The following is a 21,555-nucleotide window of genomic DNA, read 5'->3' on the forward strand; positions in this document are numbered from 1 at the left end:
GCTAGGTTTTTATTCAACTGGCACACAGAGCTGAAATGTGTAAAGCTCTGTTTGTGCTCTGACACTTGCAGTGCCCTTTGGCAGGTGATTCGTGCTGTCCCAAAAACTGCTAGGAGGAGACTCTAACAATGCATTGGTTTTTACTGCATATATCCTTGGAAATGGCACTCCGAGTGAAAATTAGGTATTTAGCAACCTCCCTCATCACCAGAGGAATGCTTGGCTAAGCTTACTCCATAAATGCCAGAGAGCATCTTCTGCAAGAGAAAATGTGGGAGAATCCCGTGGACTACAGCAGGCCTTATCTCCCCTACTTATTTTTTATTTTTGTATAGGTGATGCTGACTGTCTCCAAAACATTGCTCTGAAATGAAGCTTTTTAAGCTGGCCTGCTTGGCTGCCAAGTCTTAACATTAGGCTACTAATAGAAGGTCTTATTGCCTTTGTGCAGGAAGGGGAAAGAGCTGTAGAGCCTCGAGGAACTGTTTCATCTCCCCTCACCTGCAGAGTACACAGCTGCTGACAGAAGGAAAATAATCTGTAATTCTTATTACACCAAGGCAGGAGGAGCAAAAGCAGGGTTCTGCTTCTGACAGACAACGCAGATGTCAGTAGTGAAGGGAGTGATCCAAATGGAAATTGCTAAAATTGTCTGAAAATATCTCAGTTTAGATGTCTGAATATGAGCCAAACACATTGACATTTAGCTGTGTTCCTCCAAGAGAAGGCAGGAGGTTACACCTGATGTCCCCAGGGCTCTTTTCCATCCTGTGGTCCTGTGAGTGTGTGCAGAACCCATGCATCAGGGTCTGTGCCATGACCCTCAGTGCAGGGTGACAAAGCAAAGGGAGAGGACTTCCAACTGAACTGTGGGGCTTGTCCAGAGGGATAATAATATTAAATATATAAAATGTGTTACGATATTCTTTAGGAAAGAAATTAGTTTTCAGAATGTTGCTTATGTTTTTTTCCTACTAGTCCTCCAAGCCTGGTTTTGAATGTACACATCTGGAAAAACAAAATTGTATTCTATCACAACAAACATGCCACTTGGCAACATGCTTCTTATTTTAGATTATTTTCAGACATTCTTATTAAACAAAGGTCACATCCCCCCAAGATTCAAAGGCATTATAAGTTGCTATGAGTGAGCTGGTTCTTTTATCTTATTGAATTTTGATATGAAATAAGATGGTGACAACTATCAATAGTGTCTGAGTCTCTTGACATTTTTGATCACTTGCCAAAGATGTTATGTTGAAGCCTGGACATTTTGCAAATATTGGTCTCATCTAAGCTTTGATTTTTTGCCCAATATTTGTGCCTCCTGTTCTCACAGGGCACTACTGTCTTGAGGGGAGCTGGTGTAGCGTGGGCACCACAAGGTGCTGATAGCTGAGGTTATGACAGCCCTTCATCCAAGAAATTACCCTCATTTTTCAACCTCATTTGTCATGATGAATCACCTTAATCTGACATGGGAACAGACATCCACGGCTGGAGGTACAATGGGTGCTGTTCACAGCACTGGCTCTGCTCCAGGGTGCAGGTGTGCAGGGGATGGAGAAGAAAAGGGAAGGGACAGGCTAATTCTTGAGTCAGGTGTCATGGTCAGTGATAAGAGACAAAAAAAAGGATGTTTGTGCATTGTGTCATGAAGCCCCAAGATGCAGAATGATGTTGGTGTGATGGGTTGACCTGGGGAGAACACATTTAGAGAGAAGTTTTTTTAAGGGAGATTTTTTTGTGGAGACTGGGACAACTTTAACAACTAATGGGAGAAAGTTAGTTTGCTCTGTGAACATATGTTTTAAAGGAGGTAATTTGAAACAATTTTTTTTTTTCTGGTGATTGAGCAGGTAACACCAACCCGAGTATATTTAAATCGGAAATCAAAACTAAAACAGTTGGTCATAAAGTATTTAATTCTAAGGACTCTCCAGGGAGATTTTCAGTAATACCAGTAACTGAAGAAAACATCTCACAAGTAAAAGGCAGAGGCAGATTTATATTTTATGGTAGATTTGTGTTTTAAGGACTATACTGATGGGTCTACTGACACACAGCAACCTTATGTCCATACTGTAAATATTCATATATACATGGGCATGGTCTTTGAGGAGAGGCCTTTCTGTTGCTTTGAGCTTCCCAGTACCAGTACCAGAAACTGTTTGGTGCTTTCCCATCTCTAGGTATTAAACAGAAATTAAAGAAAGACCTCTTTGTACCAAGTAACTCTAAATCCTTTAGGAGGGGCATTTCAGAAATGTGCAAATATGCAAACAAAAAAATAAAGTGCCCGAGATGATAGTAACATTTTGTTACACATTTTGTATTATATCTCCTACAGTGCTCACTGCTCTGTGCATGAAGGATGAGAGACCAGATGAGAAAGAGAGGGGAATGAATGATACAAATACTTTTGCTTTGTGTGCTAGAAGGCCAGTTAAGATATCAACTTATCAGAGGGATGTCAGCAAAAGGAGTGATTAATGATAGCAAAGTCAGGAAATTCATTGCTTCAACAAAGTGCATAATCCTACTGGTTTATGGAGGGATTCTCAGGTGCCTAATAAATAACTCAATATATTGTGAAAAACTTTCTGGTGCTATACATTTCAGACTACAAGTTCAGTTTCATATGTAAGATATTAGATAGATGTTTACAAGTAATTTTTAAGGTATTAGAAAATTTAGTTTTTTCTAGAATGTGATGTATAGAGAAGAACAATCAATTTTACTGTTTCTCACAGAAATTTTATATGGTTTTGAATGTGTTGACTTTAGTAGAATGAATCTGGCATTAAGAAAGATCACAATCTGTCCCTGGTTTTAATAGATTAGATGGTATCAAATAAATATGTCATTTTTGTAAGCAGAAAGAGCTGTTTCAAAGTTATAGGTTTTATTTATTATTTTGAAATATAATTGGTTTTGAAAACTGAATGGTCTCCAAACTGATAATAAAAACATAATTTTTATTTTTGAGAATTATTAGTCTTGGAGTTAAAAGAGCATTTTAAAGAGGATTTTCTCCCTTACCTTCACATGTAATTCCATCACCACTGTATCCAGGGGGACAAGGACCACATTTAACCTCTCCATCCTCAGCCGGCTGGCACTGCACTCCAGTGAAACACGGCAGACCAGCACACATCCCGCCGCTGCTTTTTGGCAGCTCCACAGCACCCCTTGCTCTGCTGAGCACCTTCCTGGCTGCTGTGGAGTGTGCTGGAAGCTTTATTCCAGGAGCAGAGCCTGCTGGGGCCCCAACATTCCGGGCTGCAGCATCGAGGGAAGGACCCAACACAGTGGGGAGGTGAGCGGAGGGGACGTGCGCTGCCAAAGGAGAGGCTCTGGGCTGCTCTGTTGGGAAACCCTGGGCTGGTTTATTCCTCAAAACTGCCACTTGACCAGGCCATTTCCTGGCAGAATAGCCATGCCTGGAGTGAGTCTGTGGCCTTGCAGAGAAGGAACCTGCCTTTGTGTTGGGGTGAGGAACAGTCTGTGCTGCAGTTTCTTTGTGCTGCTTAAAATGGAGAGCAGTATGGGAGGTCACACTGGCAGCTGGGGCTCTGGGCTCTGGCTCCTCATACAGAAGGGGTGTGAGTGTGTCACTTTTCTCAAGGAAAGGTTGTTTCTCAGGTGCTGTGAACTCTATATCAAGTTGTTTTTCTGGCAACATCTGACCTTGGGCAGTCTTCATTGTAAGGGATGGAGTGTGAATGACTGTGGGGTTTCTTTCCAAAAGGAATGTAATATCTTGTCTTGGAATTTGAGGTTGGGAAAGAAGGGAAAATACATTTCTTGATGTCTTAGATACGTCTTCTTGGTGAGAGCCCCTAGCATCTTCAATATTTCTTCCAGGAAAATCCACGTGGCTTTGGAAAGATCTTGAAACTAGGGCAGAAGGAAGATATATGTTAGCTAAATTTGCTGGTCAAGAGTTGAAATGAACCACGGTGAACCTTTGGGTTTGGAGCAAACAACAGAACATCAATTCTAGAATTAAAAGAGTTAATTACTAAATAAGCTATGGGGATGTTTATGCTAACTGGATTAGCAATTACATGGGGTTGTCTGCTGTGGGTGACACCAGCACTGATGCACAGGGAACCGCAGTGATGACACTTGAAGGGTGGCATTCATGAACCAGATTAAATGTATTTTTGGTAGCAAGTCTCAGAGAAAGTCAGGCATTATTTGAGTTGCAGCTCTGAGCTGACATGCAGGAGTTAAATTGCAGCCAAGCAAAAACTTGCCACGCTGGTTTACTAATTTTGGTTTACATTAATCTGTGAGGTTTTGGTATTATGCTCCTTATTTTTTGTGGTGAATCTTACAGTTCTTGACCTCCTTAGCCAAGATTTGTTTCTTTTTACCTGCCTATACTGCAATGCTCTTTGAGTCAAGGAGACAGAACATTGCAGTGTGGCACAGACAGATGCTGGATATGGAGAAACACACAGTGTCAACATGGCCCTTGGCAAGACCATGCCCTGCAGAGGCTCCAGTGCCATCACACCAGTGGGTGACTCTGGAAAGCTTCTGCAGCCCTGATGGCAAAGGGAAATTTTAGGAAAGCTTTTAAAGGAGACAAATGGAAGAGCTTTGTTGGTGCTGGGTACAGCTCCCTCCAGACGTGCGGGGCAGCGTGTGAGGGAGGCGGCTGGTTTGTTACTGTCACCCCCTTGTCCCAAAGCCAGCCACCTTTTCAGCTGTGCAAGGAGGGATGATAGATGGGCAGAGGGGACTCTGTGAAGGGCCTTGAAAGTGGAGACGAGTAGTTTGAATCAATACTTTCAGGAAGATTAATGGCCATCTGCTGACGCTAATGAATGGAAGAGGCTATTTTTAACGGGTTCTGGCATACTCACTCTGTAGGATATGGAATATATTGGATCCTGAACAAAAACCCTCGCTTGGCTCTGGGGTTAACCCCATGCAGGATGCATCGCTTTCTTTTAAATATAAATATTAATCACTTTCTAAAAACTCCTATTGATGGAGATCGTAACCATAGTTAGCAAGGAAAGAGATTCGGATGCTTGGCAAGGGTCAGATGAAAGTTAGGGCATTGACTGGACCAAAGCAAATCCTGGCAGCCAAAGGAGTGTTTATTTGGCTGATAAATAGTGTCATTCTGCTGGCAGCTGATGAGTTTCTATTGCCCTGAAGCACAATGTTTTGAAGATTTACAGTGGTGCTGGATCGAGCTGTGGCCATCAGCAGGTAAATACATGGTATTTAGTGGAGCAGAAGGCAAATACATGGATTTCAGTATCCAAAGTTAGGCTGGTGAATGATGAGGGACACAGAATGGAAGAACAGAGATGATGAAGCAGGAGGACATCAGCAAAAAGAGCATGTGAAGATAGGAGCAGTCAAAGGATTTTTAAAAATGAATGAATGAGAGAAAGATGAAAGAAATATGTCCACAGAAAATTATCAGTAATAGATGATCATTATAGCCCTTAGAAAATTTGATTCAGGGACCAGAAATCAACAGGAATGACAGTGAAGGGCTGAATGACCTCTCTGACAAATTTCCAAAATGAGCCCTGATTATAGCTTTGAGCTCCTTCCACTGTGTCATAATTAAATGGGTTTTCCTCCCAATTAAATTTGAGTAACTAGTAAGGGGATCAGACTGACTACTTGAGAAAGGGAAGTCTTCTATTTCTTTAGCAGATGATAGAGGTGAGATACCCATCCTTTAAATACACTTCATCTTTCCCTGTAAGGGGAACCATATCTTTGGAGTAAGTATTGTGATAAGGTAATTTTTTTTAATTCAAATGCTACTGGTTGAGAGTAGTGACACATTTTTGTTGGCTATTCATTATGATATATAACTGATAAAGGTCCCTCAGCCACTCTGTGGAGGTGACTAAACTTCATAAGATGGTGTCATTCAAGTGTGTCGACCAGAGTGACCTCTCAGCTTTCATTGTTTCAGATTTTTGCTCATTTTGATAGCGTGCAATTTAGCTCACATAAGAACATGATAGTTTTTTTCTGGAATACCTGAAAATTTCTTTCTGCAGCCTTCCAAGTATCTAAATAATCTAAAACAAAGAAAGCAAACCAAAAGAATGCAGACTCAGTTGTCTGTAGTCAGCAGCTTTCTCAAATCCTACATTACTTCAATTTATTTTCCTTGCTGTTGATCAATATCTTCAAATGTATAACCCGTTATCAATGCAAACTCTCTGTGTGTGAATCTGTTTTTCCCTGCTATGCCAGCATACGATTGCATGTTGGACTGGGTGAAATCACCAAAAAACCCCAACAAGGTGAAGTGCTCAAGGTTATATGATGGAACAAACCGAGTTTTTCACTACCTGTCAGTATTTCTGCCCATACTAAGGGGGAAATGTGCATCAGTGGAATAACTGAGTTTCTTTTTCATAGAAGTAGATAAGAGACAGAGATGCTGCTGCTCTGCTCCAGCTGTGCATGGCAGGACCTCTGCTCTTATTGATGGACTGTCCCACTGGAAGCAGAGCATCATTCCTGTGTGGATCAGGTCCCAAAGAGACAGATTCCTCTGTTGTCCCCTGTCTGGGGACAATTAGAGCAAGGGTGACAGAGAGCAAATTTCTGAGACACAGGCTTAACATCCCCCATCCGACTGGACACCAGGACACTTTCCATGCATGTGGTGCAGGATTCCCCAGCCTGTGACCCTCCAGCCTCTGGTTCTCCCAGGGTCTCACACTAAGCTCACAAATCAGAACTGTCATAACCAGTCCCTGGTTCTCCATCACAGTGTTGCTAAGACACAGCAAATCTGTAGTTGAAGAGGATTGAGATCATTGTGAAGGGAATAAAAATGACTGCTTAAACTGGTGAAATCAGCCATTCACAGAGAAGGTACTTGACATCTCTTAAACTCAGTGTGAGATATCAACATTCTGAAACAGAAAAGAAATCCAGTATATGTTTTCCTCTTCTGAGTTTATGGTTTGTTTTGTTGGAGGTTTTTTTTTACATTTACAGTCTTTCAGAAAAAGACCAGATCCAGACTTGAATTAAGAGAAGCCATGTTCCCTTCTGACCCCAACTCTTTCTGCTCCCAGTGAAGCAGCACACATTTCACACCCTGCCTAGGACAGGGTGCACCAGGTTGGTTGCCATATTCCTTGATGCCACATCTTTGCTGGGCTTAGACTTACACAGCTTCACACTGCTCTTCCCAGGCCATGTGCCTTGGAGACAGCCCCATCCTGACCCAAACTGGCAGCTGACACTTCCAACACTTGCTTAAGCTGCTTCCAGATGTCTGTATTTATCACCTTTCCATTGCCATGCTTCTCTTTGCAGCTATTAGAGCTGGAAACTTTCCTTTTGGGGTTTAAATATGAGTGTAACTTTTTATTTCTGTAATGACTTGAGCATCACCATGTAATCTCAAGTGCTTCTCTCTCTTTTAATCTAATAAAATGCCCCAAACCAGTCTGGGTTTCAGGTGGAGACTGGCTCCTTCTCCTTAAACTCCTCTGCTGTGGCCACTTCTGCCTATCACTTCAGAGGATTATGGGCACCTTTAATTCTGCTCGAGTTACAACTCCTTCAGAATTCTGTGAACAGCTTAAGGATTCATTATTAACACAATTCAATAAATTTACAATTTGTGTAGTTTTAGAGCTATTAACATTTAGTAGTACCTGCTGTCCAGCCCATTTCTCATTCAGAAGAATGTTGGCAGAGAAATGCTCTTTTGACATATTACACTGTGTGGGTCATCATTTAAAATTTGAAACATCTACTAGCACATAAATCTTATTTAAAATGTCAAGAGAGAGCAGAAAAATTACACTGGTCTAAGAAGTCTTGTTACCAGAGTGCTAAGGGTATTCCCATTTCCCTCTGTATGTTTCCATGTTAATATTTTTCTGTATTTACTGAGTGAGAAAAGGGAAGCAAGAGCAGCTGTCAATAGGATGCTCCAGGGAAATTCTGTTTTTTCATAATTTCTTAGTTTCCTCTTTTATATTATTATATTCTGGCATTAATTTTTTCTTTACTCGGAGTGTGTTTAATTCCTAAATCTCTTGTTTTGCCATCCAGTCATACACTAATGTCTTCTCACTCCTAAATATTCAGTAATATAATTTTGATTCTCCCTTCCTTCCTCTTAGGCATCCAGAAGTTCCCCACATTAGATGCTGGGTGGAGTTTTCAGTCCCCATATCCCTTTTCCTACAGTCACAAGCAGTAAGTCCCAGAATAAATTCCTCACCACCTTTAAGTGAAATACAGCTTCAACCTCCCAAGCTTTACAAGGAGTTACTTCCAAGATAATTTTTGTAGCAACAAAAGCATTTTAAAGGCTCATTGTGACTGGGATATTAGTGTAAAATTCGATAGAAGCTTATTTTTTGTCCTAACGATCCTTTATGTGTTTTTTAATGCAAAAAAGTGGAAAGTCAAATGTATTGTAAACCTGGTGTGCCTCACATCCACACAGCTCAGCACAGAGCAAAGCAGTCACAGACTCTCTATCCATCTCTACAGGAGTATTCAGCCTTTGTGCTCTCAAACCACCACTTCTGTGATGGGTAAATTTACTCACTTGATGCTTTAATGATGAAATTAAAAGGTGAACATCTAGTTCACTGTCCCTGAGCTCTTTCAGCCTGATAGAAAATGAAATTTTATCCTTGATGTTGCTGTCTGGTGAGCAATTTTCTTCCTCTTCACCTACCAAAATCATGAGCAACAGGGAATAATCTGTGGACTCTGCATCACTCAGCCACTTCTGATTATAACAACTCCTCTGGTTCAGACTCTGTTTGCCAGTGTGGCTGCAGCTGTACATACACAATTCTCTAACACCATTCAGAATTTGCAAGGCAAATTTGTCTCGAGTCAATGAAACACAAAATCATTCTGCTCTAACACAACATTTTTGGGGAGAAGAAAACCTGGGATCTTCAGTCAGCTCACTGAAACCTTGTTTATGAGTCTTTCTGTGTTCAGAGTAAATGATTCCCACAAATGGAAGGGGGTCTAGACTCTGCTGTCAAGGAGGTCCTTATCCAGTTCTGGGACGTTGAAAATCTATGTGAGAATACAAGAAAATATTACCTGAGTGTCAGGTAGGGAGTTTGCTTAGGTCACATTAAAGGCCATTTATAATTTTTGCATCACTGTGCAGTTCATCTGCTTCAAGGTTTTCAGAACAGTATAATTGACATCTCAATTCATTAGCTGATGTCTTTAAAGAAAATGGGGATTCTGAAATGGCTGGCCAGGAAAGAAACTGTTCACAAAGATACAAATGATATTATCAACTACTTGACAAAGTTTTCAATCTTATCTAAGATATGTCAACGAATACATAAAGATTATCCCTTTCATACTGAACAAATACAAAATATTTGTTAGAAAGATTTTGCTAAGGTATAGATCTTTTTTATAGGCAATACTTTTCTATTTGTAAGAAATAGAAAGCATTGTGATTTAGATTTTAAGAAACCAAAAAACCGTTCATGATATTTAAGAGATTGTGAAGATTAATTAAAGAGTAATTATGAAGATTATATGACAGAAAAAACTAAGAAGAGCAAAGAGTTTGGGGCACTAGTACTGCCTTAGTTTATATTCATTTAAGCCAGATTTCCCATAGATTTAAATGATTACCTCCTTTTTTGGTCTTCTGTATAGATAAGAGTACTATTAGGCCATGAGCTGGAGTCCTAGAGCAACACTTAAGTGTGAAACTGATAAAACAGCTTTAAATATGAAATTTATCCCAATACATTACATTTACCATAACAGGTTATGTGGATCTGCTTTCTAAGTAGGATCCTTGGGACAAGACATCATATACAGGCAAAATGCAGGAAGGTGATTAACACAATGACAGAAAAATGGGTCTTTGAGAACATAATGTATTTTGAGCACTTTGTTTGTTGGGTGGTTTTCTTTTTTTTTTTTTTATTTTTTTATTTTTATTTTTGTTTTCAATATGTTGTATGTTTTCAATACAAATTTTACCATCAGGGTCACTAGATGCAGTATTTTTAAAATGGTGTAAGAATTACTGATTGCAAAGATATGAGCATGCTCCCCACACATGGATTTTTCCCCCTTCTCTACCAACAATTTTCTTTATCAGTATCTTATTTTTGGATTGCCTATGGAGGTTTATAAACCCGTTATGTTTTTACAAACAATGTTTTCTCAAACACCTCTTCTACCTTCCAGTTTATTTCAAGATTTAATTGAAAACTTCCCTCATGTGGGTTGGAAAAAACTCAAAATGTTTGATGTGCTCTCACCCTTGCACAGGAGCCGCGCTCCTCTCCCTGCTTTGTTGCCAGATCTCCTTCTGTGCTCTTTCTATTCCTTGGGTCTCACCCTTTCTCTGCTGCTGTTCTCAGAAGTGCTCTTCCTGTGCTTTTCTCTGAATACCCAGCCAAGAAAACAGGAAGCCAAGGAGAAGTGTGGTTGTGTTTCAAAACACCCTGGATCACCACTTAATCCCTCGTAGCTGTTTTATCACCCTTCCTTTCATTATCCCTTGTCCCTCTTTCAGGTCTGAACTTTTACCTCTCATCCTTTGTGTGCTGCCTCCTCCAATTATTGGAGCCTGAAACTGCATTATTTCAGCAGCTACAAAGGTGGTACTAAGATAGAGTTCATGGAACCAAATTATCTTTTCTATTCAAGAATTGACAGTATATTTTACTTCTCAGAACTGAGATAGATGGAAAAATTAATAGAAACTGTGTTCTTATCTGATGATGCCTCATGGGTCTTCAGACTCTCTCATGGCATGAACAGGTTGATAGATATATACAAAATAGGCTAAATTAAGGCAGATCATTTCTGAAGCATCCCTGTCTAATTCTTTGAAATATCTATGTAGAATTCTTTAGAAGAGTAATAATAGATTAAAAAGAAAGTTCATTTCTTCAAAAGAAAAGCCATAATATTTGTTCAAAGAAAAAATAGTAGAAATACTTTAAGGTATTTCAGCAAAGCAATAGAAAAGAATAAGTTACTGAAACACTTCTTTTATTCAATTCAAGAAATAAATGGTCTAAAACAATAATTATGTTGTTTTGGGCTGTAAACATATAAAAAATGAGTAATTTTACATATGAAAGCCAAGACACAAAATGAACTATGCCTTACTGAGATCCAGTAATGAATCTATTTAAAAATCATGTAAGCATATATAAATACTCTCAGTGAAATCATGCTTTTATGGAATTCTCCATAATTTCAACTGATTAGGTTGACAAATACCTATACTTTCTTCCCAATTTAGAAAAAAAAGGCAAGGAATTACAATAATAAGATTTCAGATGATATGGCACAGAAGAACTTATCTGCCTTTGAGAAAACAAAAGTTGGACTGGATATCTTTTGAGGTCCCTTCTAATATTGTTACTCTGAATCTCTGAAATTCTAAGCTAATTTATTATCAGCATGAGCAATGATTTTCTCCTCCATCCCAGAGGATCAGTTACCCTGGGTTGGGCTGTTACTCTGTTCCTTCAGGAATAAAGCAACCCTGTCCATGTGATGTGTAATATTTGGGGCAAAATTGACATGATTTGGCAGTGGACATCCCCTGGTTCTGCAAAAAAAGCCTGTGAAGTGGGTGCTACCATACCTTTATATGCCTGTTCAAAACCAGCAAGATGTTTAGGAGCTGGTCCTAACTTTGTCCTGACCATGACAAGTTTGTATATTTCACACCTATTCTTACCCCCCTGTATCGTGCTGTGTTTTGTGTTTCTTACAAGTCCTTTCTCTTCAAATCCTTCTTTGCTTTATCCCTTAGTGGAAAGACCCTTGTGTTGCTTTAATGGGGCCAGGATATTGGTCCAGTCTGAGTTACTTCCAGTTCTAAAGGGGCCTTTAAGTACCTTTAACAAAACAGCAATCTTGTCAAATTTGTGCAAACAGGGTTGGCTCCCTTTAAAAGCTGTGGGCTATTATAGCTGGATGATTAAATGAGCCTGGAAATTCTAAGAGAAGATAATCTTGCTCTGCTCTGTCAATGTAAAAAACTACTGAGCCTGTATCCTGTGTAGATTATTTGTTGGAGACTGAGTTGTTATTATCACTTAAAAGTCATGATGGTCCAGTAATTGCTTAAGCAAAAGGTGGCACATTCTTGGTAGGAGAGAAATGTAATCTGTACTTGATATTCTGATTGAATATAAATATTATTCATGGCATATAGCTGAGTCCTCTCCCCTAGTGGTTTTATGGCTTGGGCTTCATTGGTCTTCTATTGCTGAGCTACATCATTCCCTAAATATATCATCTGTATTGGAAGCACTTAACAAGTTCTGGATTGACAGAGTGTATGGATCAGTGAAGCTGGAGACCATTTATCTTTTAAATTATCTAAACATATTCTTCCCACTGTGCCTACTTTGGTTGTTATGTTTGGGTCATAACATATACTGTACAGGTCTCTTGATATTTTTCTGAAAATACTTAATATTTTATGAGGTATCCTTAAGGAGGAGAAAGACATCAGAAAGACTCTCTCTGATTCCCGTTCTGTCTTGACAGGTACAGGAGTGGATTTCCAGTGGCAATTACAGGCTCAGAGGGCAGGAAAGGGTCAGAGCTTATGTCCAAAATGCCAGGCTGATCCTGGCCTCATGTGAAGATTACAGGTATGCCATTTGCAAAACTCTTCATAAGACCAAATTTATATGAAATGTCTTCGTGTGGCATTTCTAACCCCACTTCAGTTGCCATTTCATCACATATCCCTTGGAGGAGACATCGTAACATCATAACTTGTCCATCTAAAATAAAAGTACATTTTGTCCTGAAATACACCAGCTAGAAGCACTGAAACTGTGTTTCTGAAAGGGATCAGCAACTCCCACCATGCATTCCAAAGATTAATTATGGACAGAGTTTCCATGGCCTGAGTCAGAGCTAGGAGCTGGAAGTCATTCCCATTCAATGCTTCCCGGTTTTGGAGCCCACAGGCAGAGCTGGGAGCTATTACCACATAGAGGCAAATCAGAATATCCTTTACTGTTTGTTTAGTGCTTCTGTTTTGTCTTTGCAAGGATCTCAGGCAACTTCAGAGCTAATGGCTGCAGCATCTACATCCCTGCCTTCATGTATGCCTTGTAACTCGTTGCATAAACCATGCCAGGATGGGTTAGCTGCTCTTTGCAAAGCACTCTCTGAATGCTGAGCAGTGCTTGCCTTTTATCTACACCTATTGCTACTCACAGATCTCGTATTTAAAAGTCCTGTGTGTGATGTGCCTTCCTTAACACTTTTTTTTTTTTTTTTTTTTTTTTGGTGTCTTCCAGGAACTGTGCTCAGCTCAGTCTATTAGGGTAATGCTACTGGTTCAGTGGAGTCACTTTATGATTTACACTGGAGTAAGTGAGACTAGAATTTGGGCCTTGATCTTTTTAGTGCAAATTCATCAATTCTGTTAGATAAAAGATGAAAGGAATCTATTACATTCTTCAGTCATCTCTTGAAACAAAATCATTTGATTGCTTCCAGGCAGTAAGAAGTCCCTATTCCTGCAGTTAGCTCCAGACATGAAACCTTGGGTTAGTGACCAAAGCTCTTACTGGAGATATTTTTCATGGATAGTGATTAACGATGAGTGCTAACAATGACAGAAGTGATTTTCAAGTTAAAATTTAAGAATGCAAAACTTAAGGTTAATATATTCCTCTGGTGTTTGACTGAGCAGTATGTGTTTAAAGGCACACACATTCTTTTACTTCAAAACGTTTTATTCTCCTTTTAAATCCACACCTTGATGTCAATCTAACAGTGGTGTAAATGAGAAGGTGACAGAGGTCTCTCTGATGTAAAATCAAAGTGAATTCAGATGCACCGTGCAGATACTGGAGGAGTGTGAAGCACAGAGCACGTAAACATAACAAATAGCTGCACATGCAAAAGTGTAGCAAGTGCCAAATGTCTACAATACTGCAAATTAACTGCTATGACAGGAGATCTTGCAGTGGTGTTCTGAATGGGAAAGCAGAACTCGATTACAGAGATCATAAAATCACCCTCTGCCTTGATCTTCAGCTGCCTAAACCAGGAGAGGCAGAAAGAGCTGGCTCTGAACAAACAATCTTTTATGGGTGATGGATGTGGCACTGCTTTGTCCAGTAAAATTGCTGATTTACTAATAGTCAAAAAATAAATCCTTTGTGATGACACCAACCCCTCTAACCTGCTAAAGAAAGTGCAAACAGATGGGTATCTGTGTGACTGTGAGTGATGAAAGCAGTCTGGAGGAATACCCACGGCGCCCGGCGAGAGCTGATAGTGCAGCGTGCAGGAACATCACCAGCATCCCCATTAGGACATATTCATTTCCTTTGTGCCAAGAATATGACCAATGATTCTGGGTGGTTTGATTTAATAGATCTGCCTCTTCTAGCAAAAAAGCAGCAGATATTTTATACAAAAGTGAAATGTGCCCAGGGAAGCCTGGACAGATTTAAATCCATAGGTTTTCCTCTTTATTGCAGTGCCAGCAGACATAAGGGACTTTTGACCCTACTAGTAAATTTTTAAATAAATGTAGGATACCTTCTTTATGGGTCTGAAAGGGACAGGAATAGTTTTTGTTTCTGACAGGAGAATCTGTTTTTTTAAAAAAAAGAAATATTATTTCCCTATTTATGTGAAATTCCATACTGACTTTTCCTTAAGACTGTTCTATATTTCAAGAAAAATTGCAACCAAGTCTGCTCGTTTCAAAGTTGTACAAACAACAGATATAAGCCAGGTAAAATATGTAAGTGAGAACAGAACGAGGCCCTGCATTTTTAGAGCAGATAAATGTAGCTCAGAAACTTATTTTTAGAGTTAACATAGTTTGCAGTAAGTCAAGCACTTCGAGAGATGAATACCCATCACATATCAATGCTGAGGAAATGGTACTTTGTTGATTATAAATCAAAATTGAGGGACTTTTTGGGTGCAGCTCATCAAACACTGACTTAAGAAACAATTTTCTTCTGGAATGTTTTTCTCCTTGGCAGCCTACAAAGGCAGTTGGGTAATTTCTGTGGTTTTGGTATGAAGAAATACTTATCCTTTAATCCTTAAATCACTGCAATTGAGTATAATTTCATGTCAAAACCAGCCAATAAAAGTACAAAATAGGGATTAGCAGGAGTATTTTTAGATTAAAATTACTAGAGTTGGAAAGAAGTGGCACATAATCTCAGTACCTTCACGAGCACTGTAGCAAGCTGAAGAGGATTTGTTCTGTTTCATTTGAAGACTGATGGCATAAGGTACAAGGGAGAGAAGCTATTATTCCAACAGGGAGGATTTCACAATAATCATAATCCACAACTGTACATAAATTTAATTGAGATTTAATTCTTTTTTTGTCTGATATCTTTCAATCATCGATGCTATACACTGCTTCTGCTTCTACTGGCAAAGCACTTGGGAAGGAAATTAAACCCATCATTTTGGCCATAAATTAGGACACTCATACAGCTGCAACCATTGCTTTCATTTCTAAGTATTAAAACAAATGACTACTCTCATTTAACCTTGAGGCACAAGATTCTCATTGCTTGTATTGTGATATAATTCACAGGACTGAATATAAGGTTCTGTTGGAACAAAAAAAAATAATTCCTCTTCATTCCCTTCGTGAAGTGTTCATGCTGGCATCATTTGCAGCATGAAGTCCTGGCTCAGTTTGCATATTCAAGAGAGAAATGTGAAAAAGTCTTCCTGCCTCTGATATACAGTTCACTTTTGAAGGAAGCATGTACTTGTTTCAGCTCCTGATACCTGGGGTATTTCCTAAATCTCTGCCTGAAGTTGTATATGACAGGTATGAATCACAGCAAATGGCAGCTTCTCTCTGCATTCCCCTTTCTAGAACACAGACAAATTTATTGGTTAATGTTTATATAAGCACAGTGTAAGTGTGCCTGATTTACTGTACCAATACCTGCAGCTGTGGAATGTCTGTTCTACTCAACAGCTTTTAAAGGGCCTTTGGGGTGCACAATGTGTATCCCATTATCCCATTAATGACAAGGCACAGCTTTGGGCAATAACAGAAAAGTTATTTATATGCACAATGATTTTTTTCTTCTTCTACCACTTTTACAGCTTCCCCAAGTTATAGAAGAGTCAATAGCTGGCTTAGTGATGCTGGCAGACTAAGTAATACTTTGTACATACTCACTGCTAGGGTGAGAAAAATGTTGAGTTTATTTTTGTGACCTTTAGATTCTGAGAACTGGCTAAAATCAATTTATACTTCCAAGAGATTGGGTGATACCTACACTAAGCAGTAAAATTGCTTCCACTTTGATAGAGTGTGTTAAAATATAACACCAAGGTAACAATCATCGATATGGATACAGAATGGGAAGTGAAGAGGGGTTGGTCAAGTGTGGGAGGTCAGGGAACAATTTGAAGGTTTCAAGCCACTCTGTCTTAAATACTTAGGAAAAGGATTTCAAGGAATCAAACCTGGCAACTGCTGTTATTAAGGAATAAACATGAGCACTGCTGGCAGTGCAGTCTGTGCAGTAAGAAGGGGACAATCATCCAGGCTGTCCCTACAGAACCATACATGCAATGATGGGAATATCATTGAGAGAGAGCAGCGCCAGATGACAGCTGTGCCATTGCCACTTTGTGCCTGAGGTCAGCACCCAGCTTTCCTTTCACCACAGCAGAAAACCTCTTTTAATGAGGCTTTCTCTTCAGTCCTCAGAGATTAATAGGAGCAGCTGATTTTCAGAGCTCCTCAAGGAAGACTATTGCTCAGGCTATGAACAATACTATAGAAATTCTTAATTTATCTGTTGCCTTCAGTTGTTGGTGTAGCTGTTTTTGCATGACACTTTGTTTATTATTGTCTTCACAGGTCACCTTGCAGATCAGATGCCTTGCAGCAGAAGAATTAGGAAAGAAGGAGGTCTGAGTGATCCTGACATGTGTCGTGTTCTGGTCTTACTGAGAAGGAAACTAGTACTGCATTCCTGTGCCAGTGCTGTGGCAGAAATACAGATGTGGTGATTCATACCATTGAACAAGGCCTGACATGAAGAATTCCCTCTAGTAGCAAATGAGCAAAATCTATTGGATTTCAACTCATGGAGCCAGGTATTCCTGAAATAATTCCTGCCAGCTGCTCCTCAGGTGGGAGTGACAGAGCAGAGCCATCAGTATTTTCTTCCATAGTACAGAGTGTTGTAATGCCATGCTAGCTCACACTGTCTCACAGCCTTTCTATGCAAAACCTTTTTAAAATTCTTAAAAAAACAGGCAGTACCTGGTGTGGGGACTTTGGTACAGATCCGGCCATTCCCAACCAGCCCTGCTGGGCAGCGGCCACAGACGTAGCCCAGGTAAGGAGGTTTCCTGTCAAAGCACGGCACTCCAGGGAAGCACGGCCTGCTGGCACAGCTGGGGATGTGTGACACACGTGCTGCAAGGCCAAACACAAGGCAGCTCAAGCACATTATTCGTAATTTCTCAAAAAACGCATATCTACAATTTAGCAGTGACTGCCTGAGCCAGCGAAAGCTTTATAACTGCTTTTATTCTTTTAAAGTCTGATTAATGCAAAATGTTCCCAAACCTTGAGCCAAACATGAGAATGTCCTGTAGGCACAGTGTAACAGAACAGCTGTTTCTCATTAAAGCAAGATTTATTAGTCCTCTAATTGCATGTTTTCAAGTTTATTACTCGAAGTTGTTTGGCATTTATCATGTAAAATATAGAAACTGTAATTTTCAGCATAAGTGAAAGATTAATGGAGTGAGAAAAGGTATTATTTGACATCTTTTTGGTCTTTTATAATTGAAAGGTAATTATCAAACCTTACAGCACCTATACTCTACTTTTGAAATTACACTGTGAAGTACATATGTTTCTGATCTGGAAATCATCCTTAATGTGTCAAACCTTGTATTACAGAAAACTGCTTAATTATCTTAGGACTATGTGCAAAATTTAACACTCTGGTAGTATATAATATTTTACCACTTATGATGTCACTGAATAGCAAGTGTATATGAACTGCCTGGGAAGTATTTAATACTGTCAAGACAGAGAATAGATGATGAATACAATCTTAATGATGGTTGTAGATCTTTTTTAATTGCTTCCAGTGAGGTCTCCATCATGATCTCAAGTATTTTCTGCATTATTCTTCAACTTTACCTACAGTATCATAATATAGGATACCTGCAAGAGGCAAGTTCTGCTTAGCAGTTGGCTGGCCTGGTAAGAAGATATTAAAAAAAAATAGGGTGAGAAAATATTTTACATGTGCCTCTGTACAACAGATATGACCAATCTGAATTTTTTGCTGCCTGCTTTCACTGGAAAATCAATTCAAAATGCAACACTCATTAGAGCAGGACCAACACAAGCATTGTGCAGGTGCACACCCATGTCAGACAGTGCTGCACCTCTGGGAAAAGCTCCTGCCACAGGAAAGTTCATTCCTTGAGTTGATCTTCACTTATCTTAAAACTCAGCAGCAATTCAGTGGCTGCCCATTACATACTGAAATAAAACACCAGCATCACTTGGTCATGGCAAGCTGGCATAAGCTGCCACTTTTATCATCTTGCTTTCCATTGGTCACTACAATTTGGGGTGGTTTTGTCCTACCTCAGAAGTGGTGTGAATTCTAATTAAGCCTGACCACTCTGACTGTTATTGTTGTAATGCCTCTTTTCCATGTCAAATTGTTTAGCAGCAATTCACAGTCTGATGTATTAAGAGTGGTTTTTCCTAACTCAAATTTTCTTGTATTATAAACAGCTAGTTTGTATTTACTGTTTAGGAGTTAAAATTAATGATTTCTGAATACACAAACTGCCTCAAATGAAAAAGATTTCATATTCTTGTATACCTACCATGTCTATCACTTATGTTAAAATTCTTAATTACAGGAGAATCCTTTGCCTCTAAGGATTGCAGTGGCTTCTTAACCTTAGTCCTGCTCAATTCACCTTTGCCATTGCTTAAAGCTTCTGTAACGTCAGCAGCAAGCACAGCTGTGGAAAATATCACCGAGAGAAGAAACAAGGGGTTAGAGCTGAGCTGTGATTAATGATAAAAAGCCACAGCAACAGCAAATCAGGTAACCTGGCACAAGTTTACTCTGGAAGCCAACAAGCAAATAAAGGCAGATCAGGTGGGTCCAGCTGCTGACACACAGAGAAGCTTCAACCAAGTGTAACAAAAAATTATTACGCCTAAGCTTTCTGAACTTTGCTTGTCTGGGAGCCTTAATATGCACCATGATCTTTCATTGAGCTCAGGGCACTTGGGAAGCCTCAGGTCAAGCAGTGTGTGACAGCACTGCTCCTTGCATGGGGACGCTACACCTCACCCTGGCAGCTGTGCTCTCTCTGAGCTCTGCCTCTCCTTGAAAACCTCTCCTCTGAAACTCTGGTGAGTGTCTGTTCAGCTGCCAGCTTTGTGTGTGCCAAAATACCTGTGAAAAGTGCATGTGGATGCAATGAGGAGACTCTGAAAAATGTGATTTTCTGCATGAATTAGGGGTAAAGTCTATGTGGATAGTGCTGCAAGTTAAGCAATTATTGCCTTGTGTCTCTTGAATATTCTCTACTCTTAATAGAGCCTGAAACTCTGACTTTTTATATATATTTATAATGCAATGAACTGTTGCTCACTTTAGGAGCTTCAGTCTTCCCTCCCCCTTTCCCTTGTACTCACTTAAGCACGGGAAGTATGAGCAGGAATGTTAAGTCTCTGAATCAGAGCTAAAAATAATGATTTATATCCTATCCTAGGTGAACAAATAAGCCCTCAGGTTTATTCCTTCTAAGAAATGTGCATTTCAGAAACAGATTTTTTTTTCTGTAATTAAAAAATGGAAAGTAAGAAATGTTATATTTTTCAAAACCACATTATTTGATATGTCCTTCCTTCGTGGGTCAAATTAAACACTAAAATATATGTATTTGTGAAACAGATGCAAAATCACTTTGAAATAACCAATGTGGCCAAATGATACAGCACAGAAAACTTTATATACAGATATTTGGCAATATGATTGAAGGGATGTTTGGTAAATCTGGCAAAGGCAGTGCTGCTGGTGCCAGGGTCTTGCAGTTACCACTCAGTCTGCTTCCACTGGATATTTCTTTCCTTTCTGTAGTCAATATGAGGAAATGTAAATGGCTGCATAGTGTATATCTGCATCTTTCACTTCTTGTATTTCTTTGGAGATACCAACAAACAAGTAAAAAAGTCTTCAAGTGTTGATTTATCTCCTTCTGGTTAAAAAAAATGTTTTGGAGACGGCTTTTGTCTGTGTGACTGGAACAAGCAGAGTGTGTCGAGTGCACTGGGGAGGTCTCAGAATAAAAAGTCACTCTAGGCTCACCAATAAAGAGCCTGTTGCTCTAAAAGCAAATATTGAGCAGATCTAAAAGTCTTCATGGCCCTTTTCTTCACTAGCTGGGATCTGAGCAATGACTTAATGCCAAGCATCTCTGGGCTGTGTCCTCTAATGAAACAGAGGTGGAAGGATGGAAAGGATTGGCACATTGACCTTTCTCTTACTCTCCTACCAGCTGGCACCCAAGGCAAAATCAGCTCTGGATGTGCTCCCCAAATACTCACTCATGGAGTGAAATAGTAGAGAATGTGCAGTGTCCTTGGCAAATTATCTACCTGTAAAGTACTTTTTTTGTATGCTGTGGTGTTCATTCTCTACCAAAATGAAAAATAGAGCAATTTGCAAATATCCACATTAATATAACATGACAATAGTTTGTTTTGTGCATTTAAGTGTCTGTACTTGAAATGAGTGGCAAAATACTCAATTAGGGGTAATAGTAGCAGAATTGAACTCATTTCTCCCCCCTTCCCCCCCATCTATTAAAATAAATCATGTAAATCACTTACATTTGCAAGTTTTACCATTTCCCTCCATCCCAGTGGGGCAAATTCCACATGCATAAGATCCAAAGGTATTTATACAAGACACTCCAGGAAAACAAAGACTCTCCTCACATTCGTTCTTGTCTTCCTGACAAGTAGGCCCTGTGGCAAAGCAAAGGGAAGTTAATAATAACCAGGAAAGGTTCCCTGTTTGTAGTTCAGCTCAAATGTTGAAACAGACTCACTGAGGAAGGCTCACTTCTCACCTGCAAACTCTTTACAGAGTATGTCACTCATGTTCCAGTCAAAGTCTCCACTGTCTCACTTAAACCTGCTTTTATCACACTGTTTATTGCTGTCCTTATTGGCACCAGAAGTGCTGGATTTGAGACTACTGCTCATGGAAAGGTGTGCATGTTAAATAAGGGTGCACATAAATGAATTTAATATTGCCTCACATTTCATGTCTTTGCTGCTGTTTTTGTTGTCAAAGTGAGGTCTTTGTCATGTACTGAAAAACCCCAGGAATTTCACCTTTTTGTCTTTAGGATATGGGGAGCCACGTACTGACCTCTATTGTATTTCCAGTTTTTATGTGAACCTCACAGAACTGTGAACTAGCCTGATAGAGTCTGGTTGACAGTAAACCTTACAAAATGATC

General features: G+C 39.6%; 1 protein-coding gene across 1 annotated transcript in view; it reads right to left on the reverse strand.

The window, feature by feature from the left end:
* The window catches only part of LOC106849921 (von Willebrand factor D and EGF domain-containing protein-like), a 187,942-nt gene that overhangs the window by 90,018 nt on the left and 76,369 nt on the right, over positions 1–21,555 (reverse strand). Inside the window, exon 18 of the mRNA XM_088168290.1 lies at positions 17,297–17,452. Coding sequence (XP_088024416.1) covers positions 17,297–17,452 — 156 coding nt within the window. The remainder of the gene's footprint in view (positions 1–17,296; positions 17,453–21,555) is intronic.

The sequence above is a fragment of the Sturnus vulgaris genome, chromosome 7 (genome assembly GCF_052056855.1).
Source record: "Sturnus vulgaris isolate bStuVul1 chromosome 7, bStuVul1.hap1, whole genome shotgun sequence".
NCBI classification, from domain to species: Eukaryota; Metazoa; Chordata; class Aves; order Passeriformes; family Sturnidae; genus Sturnus; species Sturnus vulgaris.